Source organism: Chrysemys picta, chromosome 1 (assembly GCF_011386835.1).
Source record: "Chrysemys picta bellii isolate R12L10 chromosome 1, ASM1138683v2, whole genome shotgun sequence".
Classification (NCBI taxonomy): Eukaryota; Metazoa; Chordata; order Testudines; family Emydidae; genus Chrysemys; species Chrysemys picta.
In genome coordinates, this window is record NC_088791.1 from 311,615,003 (window position 1) to 311,632,537 (window position 17,535).

A 17,535-nucleotide genomic window follows, 5' to 3' on the forward strand; every position below is an offset into this window, starting at 1 on the left:
AAAACAAAAACACACACATCATTAATTGCCTCCCAAAGAAAATGCTCATCTCTTAGATGCAGTAACATACAAGTGTACAAAAGTGAAAAGTTCTGTGTTCAAAACTAATATGCTTATTTCTGAACACAAACAGAAAACCCCATGTTTGTCAAAGGCCAGTAATTGCTGTATGCAGACATTACTTCCAGAACATACAAAACAGTACTTGACAACACTTTTACAATTGAAAGCAACTGACTTCATACTAGAAAATTATGCGTAATACCTGTTTTAGAAAAAAGGTGCGTTGGTGAAAGGGACTGTGAATATTCACTTAGATGCACATTATGTACAAAACAACCTCTATATTAAAAGCTACACTTATCTCCAAAATTCCATATATACTCTGTAAGAGATTTTTCTGCTGTTTCTGTTTTAATGCACTCTGAACTGGAGATGCAGCCCATGTGCCAAGTTTGCTTGACATGAAGTTTGCTGCACTTGTAAGACTGGTACTATTTCTATTGTTACAATAGCTTACCCTCAAAGTATACTGTTTTACTTTATTTCTTAGCAGCGACGGGTGTTAAGAGCAGGTAAGCAACTCTTTTTAGAGTCAATGCCAGTAGCCCTGTGTGAATCAACTCTGTTTGGAATGGTTAGCTACAATTTTCATTAGAGTGGCACAGTCTGCATCCACCACCCAGAGAGAGAAGAGACCATCGGCTTCACAACTCTCTGCCCCCTAGGGTGACCAGACGTCCCGATTTTATCGGGACAGTCCTGATTTTAGGGGACTTGTCCCGCGTCCCGACCTTACACTGGTTGGGACGCACTTTGTCCCGATATCAGGGGACCGTCTGGTGGAAGACGCAAACCGGCACTGCTGACGCCGCTCACCTCTTCTTCTTGGGCCCTGAGGCAGCTCAGCTGAACTCCCAGCGCCTGCCTGCCCGCCGGCCGGCAGGAGCCTGCAGAGTGCTGCAGCCCCATTCCCCAAGCATGCACAGAGACGGCGAGGAGGTCTCCCCACTGTGTGCTGCAGGGTTTGGGGGGCTTGTAGGCGCCGGCAGTGAGCCCCCCGCCCCTGTCCCCGCCCCAAGCAACCTTAGGAGCCAGAGGGACAGGACCTGCCTGCTGGATGCTCCCTGGGAGCCACTCCAGGTAAGGCTAGCACTGCTGGGACTCACCTGGCCCCCTGGCATGTCCCTCTGGTGGGGGGGGGGGGGCCCTACATGCTCACCCCCTCCCTCCTCGAGGGGGAAGGTGGAGACAGAGCTGAGGCAAGCTGGTGGGGGGCAAGCTGGTGGGGGGCGGGGTGTGGAGCTGCCTGTGGGTTCTCAGTTTTTCCTGTGCTCCGGCATTTTTTTTTGTTTTGCTCTGCCGCCCACTAGGTTTTTTTTTTTTTTTTTTGGCTCGGTCCCCCCCCCCCCGCGTCCTGATATTTGACCTCTGTCATCTGGTCACCCTACTGCCCCCAAGAAATCTCCTGAAGCCTAGCAGCCTCAGAAATGAAGCCCAGCCCAGGAGAGATCTGTTTGGCAACACCAGCTGTGACAACACCTTTGTTTGAAAGTCTCTCCAGATTCTTCTTTGGAGTGATTGCTAGCTGAAGAAAGGAAAGTGTTGAGGACAAACAGGCAATTAAACACTATTTGCCAGAATTATACAATAGTGAACAGTATTTCAGCTTGTCTTTAAAAAACAAGCTGCAAAAATATTACAGCCTGGTACTACTATTTGATATTCCTATGAGCATCAAGATGTGGAAGCCTAAAACAACATGGAAAAGGGAACACACAAAGCAAAGAAAGATGGAGAGTTTTGTCTATGGGGCAAAGTTCACGTGTTTTTATTATATATACAAATACATACACACAAATGTGTGCACTGTACTGTGTGTATATATAGATATATATATATATTTACATCTATATTCACAAAGAAACACCCTGAAGTAGATTTAAAGGCCATATCCAGGAACAGAAGATATGAACTCTAGTATTTGTACTAGAATATATTTTATCTGTACAAAAAACCCAAATATGCATATATTCATATGGTATAAAGCTTATTAACAAAAAATATTCTGCTACTACCATTAGGTATAAAGCTTATTAACAAAAAATATTCTGCTACTACCATTAGGTTAAATAGATGGTTTTACAAGATTCTTTAATAATGCAGTATAGAACATTTCTAAAACTAGAACCAAAATAAAAATACATAAATGGGTTTCTATTCACAGGAAAATAGTTGTTCAATATGATTACATTTCATATTCCAGAATAGGGAAACGTAGCAAAATTTTATAAATCTCCTGGGATGCAATTTAATTACTGCATTCATTTAGAAAAATAGACTTTTAGGATGAACAAAGCTGATTCACTTCCCCTTTCCCCAACAGTGTGTCTATCTTTTCCCTCTCTTGTTTCCAGCTGGAGGTTTCTTCAGCTGAAGAAGTTGCCCTCCTGTCCCAAAACCTGTAGATGCAGGATTAGACACCCCAAATGTCAAGCCAGCCGATGCTGTGATGCCAGGATTACTGAAGTTAAACCCAGATGTAGTTGAGCTGCCAAAGCCTTGTATGGGAAGGAAAAATATTTTAAAATTAGAAGTCAGTTAAATCATAACTTCAGATTTGCCCTCACTCCAAATTTACCAGGGATAGTTACTTATTGAATTACTAGTAATTACACTACTCTGAAGATATCAAAGTGGACCCACAATACTATGTCACATTCCTAACACATTGTTTTAGATTTGCTGCATTGAGTCAGAGGCATACAGTGCTTGCACTGTAACATCTAAGTTACTATACCCTATAGCATAATAGTTATTTCACTTCGTTATTATCTGTATTACAGTAGCATCTAGAGTTTTCAACTGAGATTGGGGCCCTACTCTGCAAGGCACTGTGCACGTCTGTCCATGTCTCTGCATTACAATCTACCTAGACAAGCCAGACAAAGGGTGGGAGAAGTAGAGGCACAAACAGGTGAAGTGACTGGCCTGTGGTCTCTCAGCAGATAAATGGCATATCTGGAAGAGAGCTAACAGTCTTGTGCCCTCTTAACAAGACCACATAGTCTTCCTAATATGTGCAACACAGGTCCTAACCTAAAAGGGAAATAAGTAAACACTAAACATCCATGCCAAGTTTTAGCTATTTAAAAAAGCCCTTTTGAATTTGTGTACAAAAGACAGCAAGCTTTGGAAAAAACAAAGAATAGCTCAGAAGATGTTGCTAAAGTAAACAAATGAAATCCATCAATCTTCCTTTAGACTGAAAGTGAACATGAGAAATTTTGTTCAAGAATTTACAAAATAGAACTGGTCAAATACTAACTGTTTTGCAATAATAAGCAAGTAAAAACTCCAAGTTCTGTTCACTCAGATTTGAGAGGTCACATTAGTTATGCATAGGTATTTGGACAATAGTTGGATATTTATGAAAGTGTTAGAGAATCTTAAGAGTTTCTGAGGCCTGGTCTACACTACGGGTTTAGGTCGACTTTAGCAGCGTTAAATCGAATTAAGCCTGGACACGTCCACACGACGAAGCCCTTTCTTTCGACTTAAAGGGTCCTTTAAACCGGTTTCTTTACACCACCTCCGACGAGGGGATTAGCGATAAAACCGGCCTTTGCGGGTCGGAATTGGGGTAGTGTGGACGGAATTCGACGTTATTGGCCTCCGGGAGCTATCCCACAGTGCTTCATTGTGACCGCTCTGGACAGCACTCTCAACTCAGATGCACTGACCAGGTAGACAGGAAAAGACCCGCGAACGTTTGAATTTCATTTCCTGTTTGCTCAGCGTGGAGAGCACAGGTGACCACGCAGAGCTCATCAGCACAGGTAACCGTGATGGAGTCCTCCCAGGATCGCAAAAGAGCTCCAGCATGGACGGAACGGGAGGTACGGGATCTGCTCGCCATATGGGGAGATGAATCAGTGCTAGCTGAACTCCGTAGCAGTAAAAGAAATGGCAAAGTATTAGAAAAGGTCTCCAAGGCCATGAAGGACCGAGGTCATAACAGGGACACACAGCAGTGCCGCGTGAAAATTAAGGAGCTACGGCAAGCCTACCACAAAGCCAGAGAAGCAAACGGAAGGTCCGGGGCAGAGCCGCAAACTTGCCGCTTCTACGCGGAGCTGCATGCCATTCTAGGGGGTGCAGCCACCACTACCCCAACCGTGTGCTTTGACTCCATCAATGGAGAAACACACAGGGATGACGGTTCGGGGAATGAGGAAGATGAGGATGGAGGAACTGTAGGTAGCTCACAGCAGCAAGAAAGCGGAGAAACTGGGTTCCCCAACAGCCAGGATATGTTTGTGACCCTGGACCTGGAACCAGTAACCCCCGAACTCACCCAAGACCCTCAGGGCACACAGGAGACCTCTGGTGAGTGTATCTTTGTAAATATTTGTAAACATTACACATGGTTTAAAAGCAAGCGTGTTTAATGATTAATTTTCCCTGGCAATCGTATGGTCCCGGTGTTTGCTGGCATGCAGACAATATCCATTTCTTATCTCTCTTTGTTATCCTCAGGAGAGTGATATCATTCACGGTCACCTGGTTGAAATGGGGTGATTTTATTAAGGGGACATTCAGAGGCGCCCGTTCCTGCTCTTCTGAACAGAAATGTTCCCCGCTGTTAACCACGCGGTGGGGGGAGGGGTGAAGTGATCATCCCAGAGAATCGTGTGTGTGTGTGTGGGGGGTGGTTTACTTGGGTTTGTGCCGCATGTTAACCGGGAAACCGCAGCCCCTCCTTTTACATTGAAAACCCATTTTAAATGGACAACCTAATTCATCCTTGATATGGGAAATGCGCTGCTGTTTGAAACCTTTCCCGCATGTTAAGAAGGTTAAAAAAGCCAAAACACTGTGGCCTACCTACCATGGCTGCCTGCAAGCCGAAATATGCGACCTTGTAATGAAAGAGTGTACCCATTGTTCTCTAAAATGTGTCTTTTTTAACCACCTCTCCCTTCTCCTCCACCAGCTGCAAATGTTTCTCCTTCGCAGAGGCTAGTGAACATTAGAAAGAGAAAACGTAGGACGCGGGACGATATGTTCACGGAGCTGCAGATGTCCTCCCACGCTGATAGAGCACAGCAGAATGCGTGGAGGCAGTCAATGTCGGACATGAGAAAAGCACAATATGAACGAGAGGAGAGGTGGCGGGCTGAATGGCGGGATGAAAAGAGCAAGTGGCGGGCTGAAGACGATAGGTGGCGTCAGCTTGCAGACAGACGGCAAGAGTCAATGCTCCGTCTGCTGGAGCATCAAACTGATATGCTCGAGCGTATGGTTGAGCTGCAGGAAAGGCAGCAGGAGCAGAGACCGCCGCTACAGCCCCTGTGTAACCAACAGCCCTCCTCCCCAAGTTCCATAGCCTCCTCACCCAGACACCCAAGAACACGGTGGGGGGGCCTCCGTCCACCCAGTCACTCCACCCCAGATGATCGCCCAAGCATCAGAAGGCTGCCCTTCAATAAGAGTTAAAGTTTTAAAATGCAGTGTGTCCTTTTCCATCCCTCCTCCCACACCCATCCCAGGCTACCTTGGCAATTATCCCCCTACTTCTGTGAGGAACTAATAAAGAATGCATGAATGTGAAAAAACAATTACTTTATTGCCTCTGCAAGCGGTGCTCGAATTGGGGAGGGGAGGGTGGGGTGGGGTGGTTGGTTTACAGGGAAGTAGAGAGTGAACCGGGTCTGGGGGGGAGGGGGGTTTGGAGGGTTCATCAAGGAGAAACAAACAAAAGTTTCACACAGTAGCCTGGCCAGTCACAAAACTCGTTTTCAAAGCTTCTCTGATGCGCACCGCGCCCTGCTGTGCTCCTCTAACCGCCCTGGTGTCTGGCTGCGCGTAATCAGCGGCCAGGCGAGTTGCCTCAACCTCTCACCCCGCCATAAAGGTCTCCCCCTTACTCTCACAGATATTGTGGAGCGCACAGCAAGCAGCAATAACAATGGGGATATTCTTTTCGCTGAGGTCTGAGCGAGTCAGTAAGCTGCGCCAGCGCGCTTTTAAACGTCCAAATGCACATTCCACCACCATTCGGTACTTGTTCAGCCTGTAGTTGAACAGGTCCTGACTCCTGTCCAGGCTGCCTGTGTACGGCTTCATAAGCCATGGCATTAAGGGGTAGGCTGGGTCCCCAAGGATCACGATAGGCATTTCAACATCCCCAACGGTTATTTTCTGGTCCGGGAAGAAAGTCCCTTCCTCCAGCTGTCGAAACAGACCAGAGTTCCTGAAGACGCGAGCTTCATGTACCTTTCCCGGCCATCCCACGTTGATGTTGGTGAAACGTCCCTTGTGATCCACCAGGGCTTGCAGCAGCATTGAAAAGTACCCCTTGCGGTTTACGTAGTCGGTGGCTTGGTGCTCCGGTGACAAGATAGGGATATGGGTTCCGTCTATGGCCCCGCCACAGTTTGGGAATCCCATTTCAGCAAAACCATCCACTACTGACTGCACGTTGCCCAGAGTCACTACCCTTGCTATCACCAGGTCTTTCATTGCCCTGGCAAATTGGATCACAGCAGCCCCCACCGTAGATTTGCCCACTCCAAATTGATTCCCGACTGACCGGTAGCTGTCTGGCGTTGCAAGCTTCCACAGGGCTATCGCCACTCGCTTCTCAACTGTGAGGGCTGCTCTCATCTTGGTATCCCCTGCCCTGAAACGCCAGGAAAGCAAGTCACAAAGTTCCATGAAAGTGCCCTTACGCATGCGAAAGTTTCGCAGCCACTGGGAATCGTCCCATACCTGCAGCACGATGCGGTCCCACCAGTCTATGCTTGTTTCCCGGGCCCAGAATCGGCGTTCCACGGCATGAACCTGCCCCAGTGACACCATGATTTCCACATTGCTGGGGCCTGTGCCTTGTGAGAGGTCTATGTCCATGTCAATTTCCTCATCACTCTCTTCGCCGCGCTGCAATCGTCTCCTCGGCTGGTCCGGGTTTCGCCTTGGCATGTCCTGGCTCTGCATATACTCCAGGACAATGCGCGTGGTGTTCATAGTGCTCATAATTGCCGCGGTGATCTGAGCGGGCTCCATGATCCCAGTGCTAGTTATGGCGCCTGGTCAGAAAAAAGGCGCGAAACTAGTATCTGATGGACCAGGAGAAGGAGGGAGGGAGGGCCGAGTGACGACATGGCATACAGGTACAGGAACAGGGAATTAAAATCAAGAAAGGTGGCTGTGCATCAGGGAGAAACACAAACAACTGTCACACAGAATGGTCCCCCCAAAGATTAAACTGAAAACCCTGGGCTTAGCAGGCCGTTGATTTCACGGAGGAAGGGGAAGCAAATGAATACAGAACAAATCTATTTTTTACATCTTAAGCTGGCAGCCGACGGTGCAGCATGAGTGATAGCCTCTGCAGTACGATGACGACGGTTACCAATCGTAATATACCATCGTCTACCAAAAGGCAAGGGGCTGCTGCTGTGTAGCAATGCAGCCCCACGTCCGCCAGCACCCAGCATCGCCCTCGGCCTCTTCTGGGTGCTTAGCAGACAATACTGGGCAATTGGCAGAAAATAGTATACTACGACTGGTAGCCATCATCATCGAAACAGTAGCATGTCTGCCCAGGTGGCCATGATTGACAGCCACTCCAGTACGACGACGATGGATACCAGTCATAATATACCATCTCCTACCAAAGGGCAAGGGGCTGGTGCAATGCAGCCCTACGGCTGCCAGCCCCACGGCTATTACTCATGCTACACCGTCTACCGCCAAAAGGCAGTTAGCAGCTGCTGCTGTGTAGCAATGCAGTCCCACGTCTGCCGGCACCCAGAGGACATATGGTGACGGTGAGCTGAGCGGGCTCCATGCTTGCCGTGGTATGTTGTCTGCACAGGTAACCCAGGTAAAAAGGCGCAAATCTATTGTCTGCCGTTGCTGTGACGGGGGGTGGGGGGGTGGGGAGGGGCCTGACGACATGTACCCAGAACCTCCCGCGACACTGTTTTGCATCATCCGGGCATTGGGATCTCAACCCAGAATTCCAAGGGGCGGCGGAGACTGCGGGAACTGTGGGATAGCTACCCATAGTGCAATGCTCTGGAAGTCGACGCTAGCCTCGTACTGTGGACGCGGTCCGCCGACTAGAGCACTTAGAGCATTTTATGTGGGGACACATACAATCGGCTGTATACAACAGATTTCTATAAAACCGGCTTCTATAAATTCGAACTAATTTCGTAGTGTAGACATACCCTGAAAGATTAGCATGATTCGTAACTGCAATTCACAGCAGAAGTTAATTATTCATCCTTCTCCTGTTTAACAACTTTCAGGGAGATGATGATTGCGTGTGATTGGTCACGTTAACGAATATGTGAATTAATCTATTTAACAATCATGAAAAGGATAAAAATCATTTACTGAACACAAATAATTGAAACGTTAACAGAAATTAGGATTGGTTCACAAACTATTCACAGGCAGAAAAGGAGCTAAACCCTTAATGAGCACTATTTATAACAAGTAGTTTAACCAGTACTAGTTACAAGTATAAAAGAGTCATAAAATGCTAAGCTCATTATAAGGTGGACCATAACTGAACTAAGAGTCCAAAGTGTTTCAAATACAAAGTATAATCAAGGTCTTTAGGTATAGGAGCCTCCATTAGGTCAAGGTTGTGTGGGGCTGCCCAAACTGAAAATCTTTTCCATTTACAGGAATAAATTTTTCTTGGGGAATGCTTTCTGCTTTGCAGTAGGATCTTCTGTACTTGTAGAGAACAGTAAATCAATAGCACTCAACCAGCCGATATCCAGGCTGTCAGATGTAACAATTTCAGGTCTGGATTTAGTATTTGACCTTGATTCTGTGATACTAGGTTTGGACAGTCTGAAAGTGGTATTAGATGCTGAATAAATGTCTTGAGGAGATCTGTTAGCTCCTTATTGGCCGAGACAATTCAGGCTATCAGGATCAGTATGAATTTTGCATATCACTTTGGTTATCAAAGTAATGGGTGAAAACATGAGTCTTTGATCCCATGGTACACGAAAAGTGTCTTAGAATCCTGGACTCATGTCTCCATTGGAGCAAAAGGCTGGACACTATGTGCTGTTTGATGACAAGTCTATAATGGGATATTCCCATTGGTGAAATATTGACATGATGGAGTTCTTCAGAGATCATTTGTGGCTGGTAATGGATTGGCTGATTAGGAGGTCTCCTAAATCATTGCCAACTCCTAGAAGATGAAGAGTTACTTGGGTTATCCGCTGTTGGCACCACGTCCATAACTTTCATTGCCTCCTGACACAGGGGTGATAAGCAAGAACCTCTTTGCTGATGGTACTGTCTCTGAGAATCTGAATCGTGGAATTCTGTAAAATACGTATGAATGCAATGCACGCTAATCCGACTGCTTGCAATTCTAAAACGTATATGGGTGGAGTCACACTTTTTAGGGACCAAGTTCCTTGTATATGGAGTTGGCCAAGACATGTGCCCCCACCTGTTCTTGATGCATCTGTGATCAGTATCTTTGTAGGAGGAGGGGTGGAATGCTCTTGAGGTCTGACCTTCCAGTCAGTGCTGATAAAATGTGAGCAGGGACCATAATTTAAATACCCATTTTATTTCTCCTGGGGTGATACACAGACTTTAGCCAACACTGTAATGGGCATAGGTAAAGTTTGGCTAGTGGTGTCCCATACATGCCAAACTGATATGTGGCCAATAAGTTTGAGGCAGTTTCTTATTGCAGTTGATGGATTTGTTTTGATACTGGTAATGATCATTTGGATAGACAGAACTCTGTTGTTGGAAGATATGCCTTTAATGATTTGCAATTGACTAAGGCACCTGTAAATTTTATTGTCTGTGATAAACAGAAATAGTTTCTCATAAAAATTCTCAATGGAGCTCCAGCTGTCTGAAAAGGTGAAGGACATAGACCCAGGCTGTGGTGACTTCCTGATGAGACCTGTCTTTGATCAACCAATCATCTAAATATGAGTAGACGTGAATGCCTCATCATCTCCTCAGCTGTGCTGCCCCTATTCCCAGACACTTAGTGAAAACTGTCGCTGCTCTGGAAAGACCAAACAGTAGAACATTCTATTGGTAATGATTGGGACTCACTGCAAATTGTAGATATTTCCTGTAGGCTACCTGAACTGCAGTATGAAAGTAGGAGTCTTGGAGGTTGAGAGCCACAAACCAGTCCTGAGCCTAGGAAAGGGATGAAGAAGGTGAGCATTCCTATCCTAAATCTGAGACAGTGTATATGTTTAGTCCTCTCGAGTCTAGGATAGGACAAAGACACCCTTTTTGTTTTGAAACAAAAATATCAAGAGCAGAAACCCCTTCCCTTGTACTCTAGAGGTACCTCCTCTTTGGCTCACAAGCAAAGTAGGGAAGCCATTTTTTAGCTTTTTGTAAGAAGGATTCATGAAGAGGGATGGGGAAGGGTAATGGGGCAAGGAAACAAACTGGATGGAGCACCATACGAGACCACTTCCAGCATCCATTGGTTCAGCTGTAATTGCAGTACAAACCTGATGGAGGAAAGCAAACCAGAATCCGAAGGCAGGATCTGGGGATGACTCTTGCCTGATTTTGTTGTGGTTCTTAATCCTTGTGTCATACCTGCAGTCTGGAAGCAGACTAAGACTGATCAAAGACCAAGAAAGATTAGCTCCTCTGAGAGAACCTTGGTTTCTTTCTGGGCAGTTACTCAGAAGACTGTTGCTAAGGGTAAGTAAGGGTCTTCTATTGAGACTGCCCTTGGTATCGCAAAGGGCCTGTCATTTGGGGCTGAGGCACAGGATGCTCAATGAGCAAAGTCTGGCCCTGGAGGCCTTAGGGAGTGTAAGGCATCACTGGTGACCTTCAGCAATGACGGTTTTCAACTCTTCTCTGGAGCCGTCAGGAGTTATCTGATGTGGGACAGGGTTTTGCAAAGACAACTTGATAGGTTTGTATTCGTAGCTGAGGTGACGCCGACAAATAAATTAGACCTTTTTGGAAGAAAGGCTTATTTGGTTCTCGGTCTTTTGGAGGGTTTTTAGACTGTTTAGATTTCTTGTGGGCAGAAGAGAGACCATTAATGAACCTGGAATTGGGTGGTTACAAAATTTGTCCCTTTTGGGGTAACTGGTACTCCTTTTCCATTCCTTAAGCAGACTGAAGCAAAGTTGTTGACACCTGATAGAGTTTTAGCTGGTTCTAAGATGCCCTCATTAATTGACAGTGCTATTCTGGCAGGAGCAGAAGAATGCAGCATATCTGAAAGCTTGGGACCTGACTGTTTCTCCTGTGAATGCTGTTCTTGCTCCTCCCTGTCTACAGATGGGGGTGTGGTTCAGAAAGGGACCATGACCTGTGTTTTATTGAGTGGTAAGATGGAGACCAGCTCCTGGATACTCTAGATGGAGGTCGTCAGTATGCCCAATAGGACCAACAGGGATCCACCTGGCTCTGGTAACGCTGATCAGACCATTGCCATGCCTGAGATGGATGAGTCAAGGCTCTGAAGTGAGCATCCCTGGTTTGTAGAGCAAGGCTTTCTCCTGGTTTCTGTGACTGAAACCGCTAGACGGCAGAATGAAGGTGTTCCCCAGTGAAGGAGAAAAAGAGAAAACTTTCTCTAGAGGTGGCACTGATCTTGAGGAGGACTCAGTACCAAGAGACCAGAGGTGTGTACGAGTGCCCACCGTAGTGACATTGATGTGGAATGTGGTGCCAGAGACTTAGCTTCTACCTTTAACCATTAATTAAGGCTTCTATTGGGAGTGCCAACGTCGATAGCTTCCAGCATTGTCATGAGTAAGCACAGAAGGTGCCCTGTGCCTTTTCAGTACTGAGCCAGAAATTAAGTTGGTGTCATGTGTCTTTGGGCGCAGTCCTCCAGTCCCAGAGGAGAACGAGTTTTTGAATGTCTCCTTGTGGACAGAGGGGGATTGGTGCTGGGAGTAATATTCATTTGTCTGTTTAGATATTCATTCCCTAGAGAAGGCAATAACAGTCTTCAGTGCCATGGTGGTAACCAATACTGAGGTAGTCTTCAATGGTCCTATATTCTTGCCTGACAGTGCTGTGGACTTCTTGCTAGTACTGACCTGGGGTGCTGTGTGCTGGCTGGCAGGGACACTGGATGACTGGGACTTAGTAACAAGCTCCCTTCCTCCACCAGCCCCCTCTCTCCCGCAGCATGCCGCTCCCCACTCCTCTGCCTACCTCCAGGTGCTTCCTACCACCAAACAGCTGTTTGGCAGCACTTAGCACATTCCAGGAGGGAGGGGGGAGGAATGGGGAGCCACGAACTGAGGGGAGGAGGCAGAGAAGAGGCAGGGCTGAAGTGGGGATTTGGGGAAAGGGTTGGAATAGGGGCAGGGAGGGGCTGGAGTTGGGGTGGGGACTTTGGGGAAGGGGTTGGAATGGAGGCGGGGAAGGGGTGGTGCAGCAGGGTGGTCCCCTGCTCCTGCCCTGAAGGGCTTAAAACAGCCAGGGAACAGGGCTGGGGCAAAGGAAAAGCTACAAGGCTGATTGGGGAAGCAGCCGCAGCTGGGCCATGCCCCAATCAGGCCTCAGCTGGCCTGTATAAAAAGGCTGGGAGCCAGGAGCTCAACAGTCTCTCTCTGCCTTCAGAGGGAGAAGGGCCTGGCTGCAGCGAGCTAGACACAGGGTACCTGAGTGGAGCAGGGCTGGGGAAAGGCTGAGGAGCTGGGGAGCTCCAGCCTGGATAGCCCCAGGCCGCGGCCTACTAGGAGGCCAAGGGGTACTGGGGGTTGCAGAGGGCAGCCCATGGGTAGGCCAAGGCAGCAGGTCCAAACCCAACCTTACCTGTGATGAGTGGCCTATACTGCAGTCTGCCCCAGGGAACGGGGGCTAGTTGGTGACTGGCAGTGGCCTTATTCTGAGGAGAAGTAGGGATAGTGGTTGGGGGTTCCCCAGGGAGGGGAGACCCTAATACTAAGGGGTGTACTGCCAGGGGGCAGCACCCCAGATAAAAGGGCACGGGGAGGGACTCGGAGGCCAGAGGACAGGCAGATCACCGGCCTGCAGGGGGCACTCCAACACTGAAATGAGCTAATTCCCGGAGACAACCAGCAGGAGGCACTGCAGGGGTGAGTCCGCCCCTCTACAGGTGGGAAGAGGTGGGGCAGGGGCGGACCCTCATGGAAGGGGTGGAGTGGGAGCGGGGTTTTGTACCTTTATATGAAAAGGTGTCAGTGATGCGGCCCTCGGGCCAATGTACTAGTCCTCATGTGGCCCTCGTGGTGATTTGAGTTTGAGATCCCTTCCCAAGATGGAACTGGTCTCTTCTCATGGCCTGAAGTCCTTCTCATGGATTGTTCAAGGAGCTATACATTTATCCAACTGTCCCTGGATTTTCTTGTCTTGGCCAAAAAGGAAGTGTATCCCATGCAGCAGCCTGGAACATGGCTCCCACCAAGACAAAAAAAAGACAGCGGCTCTGGCCATCTGTAAATGGAATGAGCCTCACAGATGGGCATGCTCTGAAGCCTGAGGGCTTTGAATCTGCCATTTTAAGCAAAAAGTGGAGAGAAAAAAGTTAGTTACTTCCCCCCCCCCCCCTTTTGGCAACAGTGCAGTAAAACAAAGAAAAGAGGGGGAATTAATCATGACTGACTGACTAAAAGAAGCAAATTTTGCTAAGAGGTAGTGGGTAGTCACTGCTTGTTCCATCTCATTGCTGGGGTACTAAGAAGAAACTGAGGAATGGTTCCTGCTGCTCTGCCCTTTATGCTCTCAGATGGGGGCAAGAGAACACGCATGGTACAGCGTGGCCTAACAGATACCACTATTCCAAAGCTCTGATCTCGTGCACATCCGGTGCATACATGCATGAAGTAGGACCGACATGGACACAATCGAAGAAGAAAACTTGATACAATATTGCATAAAATATAAATAAGATAGAAAGATACTGCATTACTAGATATATTGTTGTATGGGTAAAAAGTTGGCTGCCATTGGAAGCAGTGAGTAAATATTAAACAATGTGTGTGTGTGTGTGTGTGTGTGTGTGTGTGTGTGTGTGTGTGTATGTGTATATTTATATATATATATATATATTTATTTTTTTGTATTAAAGTGAGGGAAAGTTGCTAGTGGGGCCCAGAAAGGATCAACTTGGGGAACTACATTTTTCATTCTAAGACAGTGTAAACTATACAATTAAATTGGACATGGGATAGATCAAAAGTTGGGAATTATCTGTGAATCCTAGAGATGGGTTGTAATAAATGACGGGGGGTAGCTCCCTTTTATGGGCACCCATAGTCAGTAGCTATAGAATCCTTCTTAGCCGCTGTACCCTAATTGCCTTAACTGTAAAGGGTTAAGAGAAGCTTAACCTGAGTTGGCACCTGACCAGGGGAACCAATAAGAAGGCTATACCCTTTCAAATTGAAAAAAACTGCTGGGTGTGGGAGGTTTTTTCTTGGTCCCTCAGGCTGGAGAGAGGGGAAGGCAGCAACAAGCTGTAAGCTTTAAGCCAGTTATGGGAAATCATCAACATCATACCTAGAAAACTCTTAATTTGGAACTCCAGATATGTAAGTAGCATAGGAAAAGTTAAGACAGATGTGATTAGGAAACTTTTTGGTTGTTTTGGTTTGTGGATTCCTCTGTGCTAACCCCAGGTGCTTTTGTTTTGCTTGTAACCTTTAAAGCTGAACCCCAAGAAAGTTATTTTTGGTGTTTAATCCCTAAAGCTTAAGTTTTCAGATGTGTTTCTCTTAATAAATTTTACCTTTTTTTAAAAGAATCCTTTGATTCCAAAGTCCTTAGACAAGGGGTTGGTCTGTGCTCACATTGCTAAGACAACTGGTTGGTATTTTATTCTCAAGCCTCCCCAGGAAAGGGGGTGAAGGGGCTTTTTTTTGGGGTGTGGGGGGGAGAATAGGGATTCCAAGTGACCCTTCCCTGAATATTTGTGAAAATCACTTGATGGTGGCAGCTATATCTGTCCAAGGCAGAAGACTGTGCCTTGGAAGAGTTTTAACCTAAGCCGGTAGAAGATAAGCTTAGGGGGTCTCATGAACCCCTGAGTTCAGATTGGGGGGGGGGAGGGGGTATACCCTGACATGGGCAGATTAGAAAGAAATTTATGGTAACATATCTTAGGGAAGAGGAGTCAGATCTAAATTCAAGAGCTGCAATAATGACACATACATACTCCCCTAGACCCAAACCACCCTACTGACTCTGATTAAAGAAAAAGCTGCAGAAACAAAATACAATTCTCATTACCTAGGACAATCACAAGGTTCTACAAAACAATGGTCTCAGTGCTGAAGTACTGCAAACAGTGCCTGGGGAAGAAGACTGACTTAAATGACAGATTGTATTTTTTTTTTTTTAAATAAGTGTGTCCAAGCCCAGTTACTCCATAAAGTAAATCTATACTGTAAAATCACATTCAATCCAGAGGCCATCTGACACAAAGATTAACGTATTTATACACTATCAAAGTTATCTGGAGATTTGATTTCCATAATCTCTTCAATTTAAATGATATTGTTTAGATTTGCAATATGGTTTAAGTGATTCATAACATTTCTTTATCGATCTCCCAGTTCAGAAAAGCTTTTGAACACATGCTTAAAGTTAGGCATATGTTTCAGTTCCTTGCCGAATCAGGGTTTTAATGAACACTTCCGCTTTGTAATACAAAACGTTAAAGTACTGCATGCCTTAAGCCTTTTATACCATTCATTTAAAAATGTTTAATACTAGAGTAACAAAAAAGTTGCTTATGAAGAAGATTAAGCAAGTTTTGCACTTTGTAGTAATTCAATGGGAAAAAAGGTTACTAACCTTCTGTAACTTGTTTTTGTGAGATGTGTTGCACATGTCCATTCCATGTGTGTGCACGTCCTAAGCACACTCACTGGAAGATTTTTCCCTCAGTGGTACCCACCGGGGCAGCTAGAATGCCCTCTGGTGCCATGCACCTATAGCGCCGTTATAAAGTGCCCAGCCAACTCTGCACCCTCTCAGTTAGTTGTTTCTGGAAAACTCTGATGCAGAAAGGCAGCAGGGTGGGTCGTGGAATGGACATGTGCGATGCATGTTGAAGAGCAACAGTTATAGAAGGTTAGTAACGGTTTTTCTTTCTTTGAGTGATTGCACATGTGCATTCCACTCTGGGTGACTCCAAAGCAGTGGAGGGATCAGAATTCATGGACATACTGACTGCAGGACAGCTCGACCAAATTTGGCATCATCCCTGGACTGTTGAGTGATGATATAATGGGAGGAGAATGTGTGCACCAATGACCAGGTTGCTGCTTTACAAATATCCTGAGTAGGGATCTGTGACTGGAATGCTGTTGCTGATGCTTGCAACCTTGTGGAATGAGCAGTCAGGTTAGCTGATAGCAGAACACCTGCCTGGTCATAACAAGTATGAATGTATGAGGTGATCCAAGACGAAACTGTCTGTGAAGAGACTGGGAGACTCTTCATCATATTAGATACAGCTACAACAGTTGGGTAAATTATTGGAACAGTTTAGTCCTTTCTATGTAGAAAGCCACATAGTGCATCTAACATCCAACGAGTGAAGATGTGGTTCCTCCCTATTTACATGCAGCTTCGGGTAGAAGACAGATGGGTAGGTAGATTGCCTGACTGCTATGAAATTGCTAAACCACTTTTGGGAGGAAATAGGTGAGGACGTAAATGCACCTTATCTTTAAAGAAGACTGTGTACAGAGGTTCTGATGTGAGGGCATGGAGATCAGAGATCCTTCTGGCCGAAGTGATGGCCACTAAGAAAACCACTTTCCAGGAGAGGTATAACAAACAGCAAGTTGCCCAAGATTCAAACTGTGGTCCCATAAGCTTTGATAGATCAAGTTCAGGTCTCAGGGAAGAACAGGCTCTCTTACTTGAGGGTATAACCTTTGTAGGCCCTTGAGGAATCAAGCAGACATGTCATTTGAAAAAATGGACTGGTTATCCACCCAAGAGTGGAAAGCTGATTTTGCTGCAAGGTAAATCTTGACAGAGGAAATAGCTAAGCCTTGCTGCTTCAGGTATAAGCGATACTCAAGAATTTCTTGTAAGAATGACTGTGTGGGTGAAACCCTGCATTGGGATGCCCAGACAGAGAACCGCTTCCAGTTTGAAAAGTAAGTATCCCTGGTGGAGCTCTTTCTACTACCTAATAGGACCTGATGAACTTGCTCTGAGCAAGCCTGCTCTCTGGGAGTTAGCCATGGAGCTTTCAGGCTGTTAGGTGAAGGGAGCTCAGGTTCAGATGGAGCAGCTGATCATTATCCTTAGAGATCAGGTCCAGGTGTAATGGAAGCGGGATGGAGTCATCACTGAGAGGCCTAGCAGAGTGGAGAATCTGTGTTGATGGGGCCATGCTGGGGCCATCAGAAGAACTCGGACCTGGTCCTGGGTGATCTTTAGCAGTACTCTGTGCACGAGCGGGATAGAGTTAAAAGCATAATAAAGATGTCCTGTCCATGATATCAAAAAGGCGTCCATAATAAAACTTGGACTGTGACC

General features: G+C 46.4%; 2 protein-coding genes across 3 annotated transcripts in view; one reads left to right on the forward strand and one right to left on the reverse strand.

Moving 5' to 3' along the window:
* Positions 1–2,135: 2,135 nt before the first annotated feature.
* NUP58 (nucleoporin 58) overlaps positions 2,136–17,535 on the reverse strand; it is a 53,976-nt gene continuing 38,576 nt past the window's right edge. For both annotated transcript variants that reach the window (XM_042842873.2, XM_005286694.5), the window contains one exon: positions 2,136–2,561. In XM_042842873.2, the coding sequence (XP_042698807.1) occupies positions 2,392–2,561 (170 nt within the window). In that variant the 3' untranslated portion in view covers positions 2,136–2,391. The remainder of the gene's footprint in view (positions 2,562–17,535) is intronic.
* Positions 2,985–5,618, forward strand: LOC135980904 (uncharacterized). Its single transcript, XM_065581438.1, has 2 exons — positions 2,985–4,389; positions 4,997–5,618. Exons 1-2 carry the CDS (start codon positions 3,849–3,851, stop codon positions 5,497–5,499), a joined length of 1,044 nt encoding a protein of 347 aa, XP_065437510.1. The 5' UTR covers positions 2,985–3,848; the 3' UTR covers positions 5,500–5,618.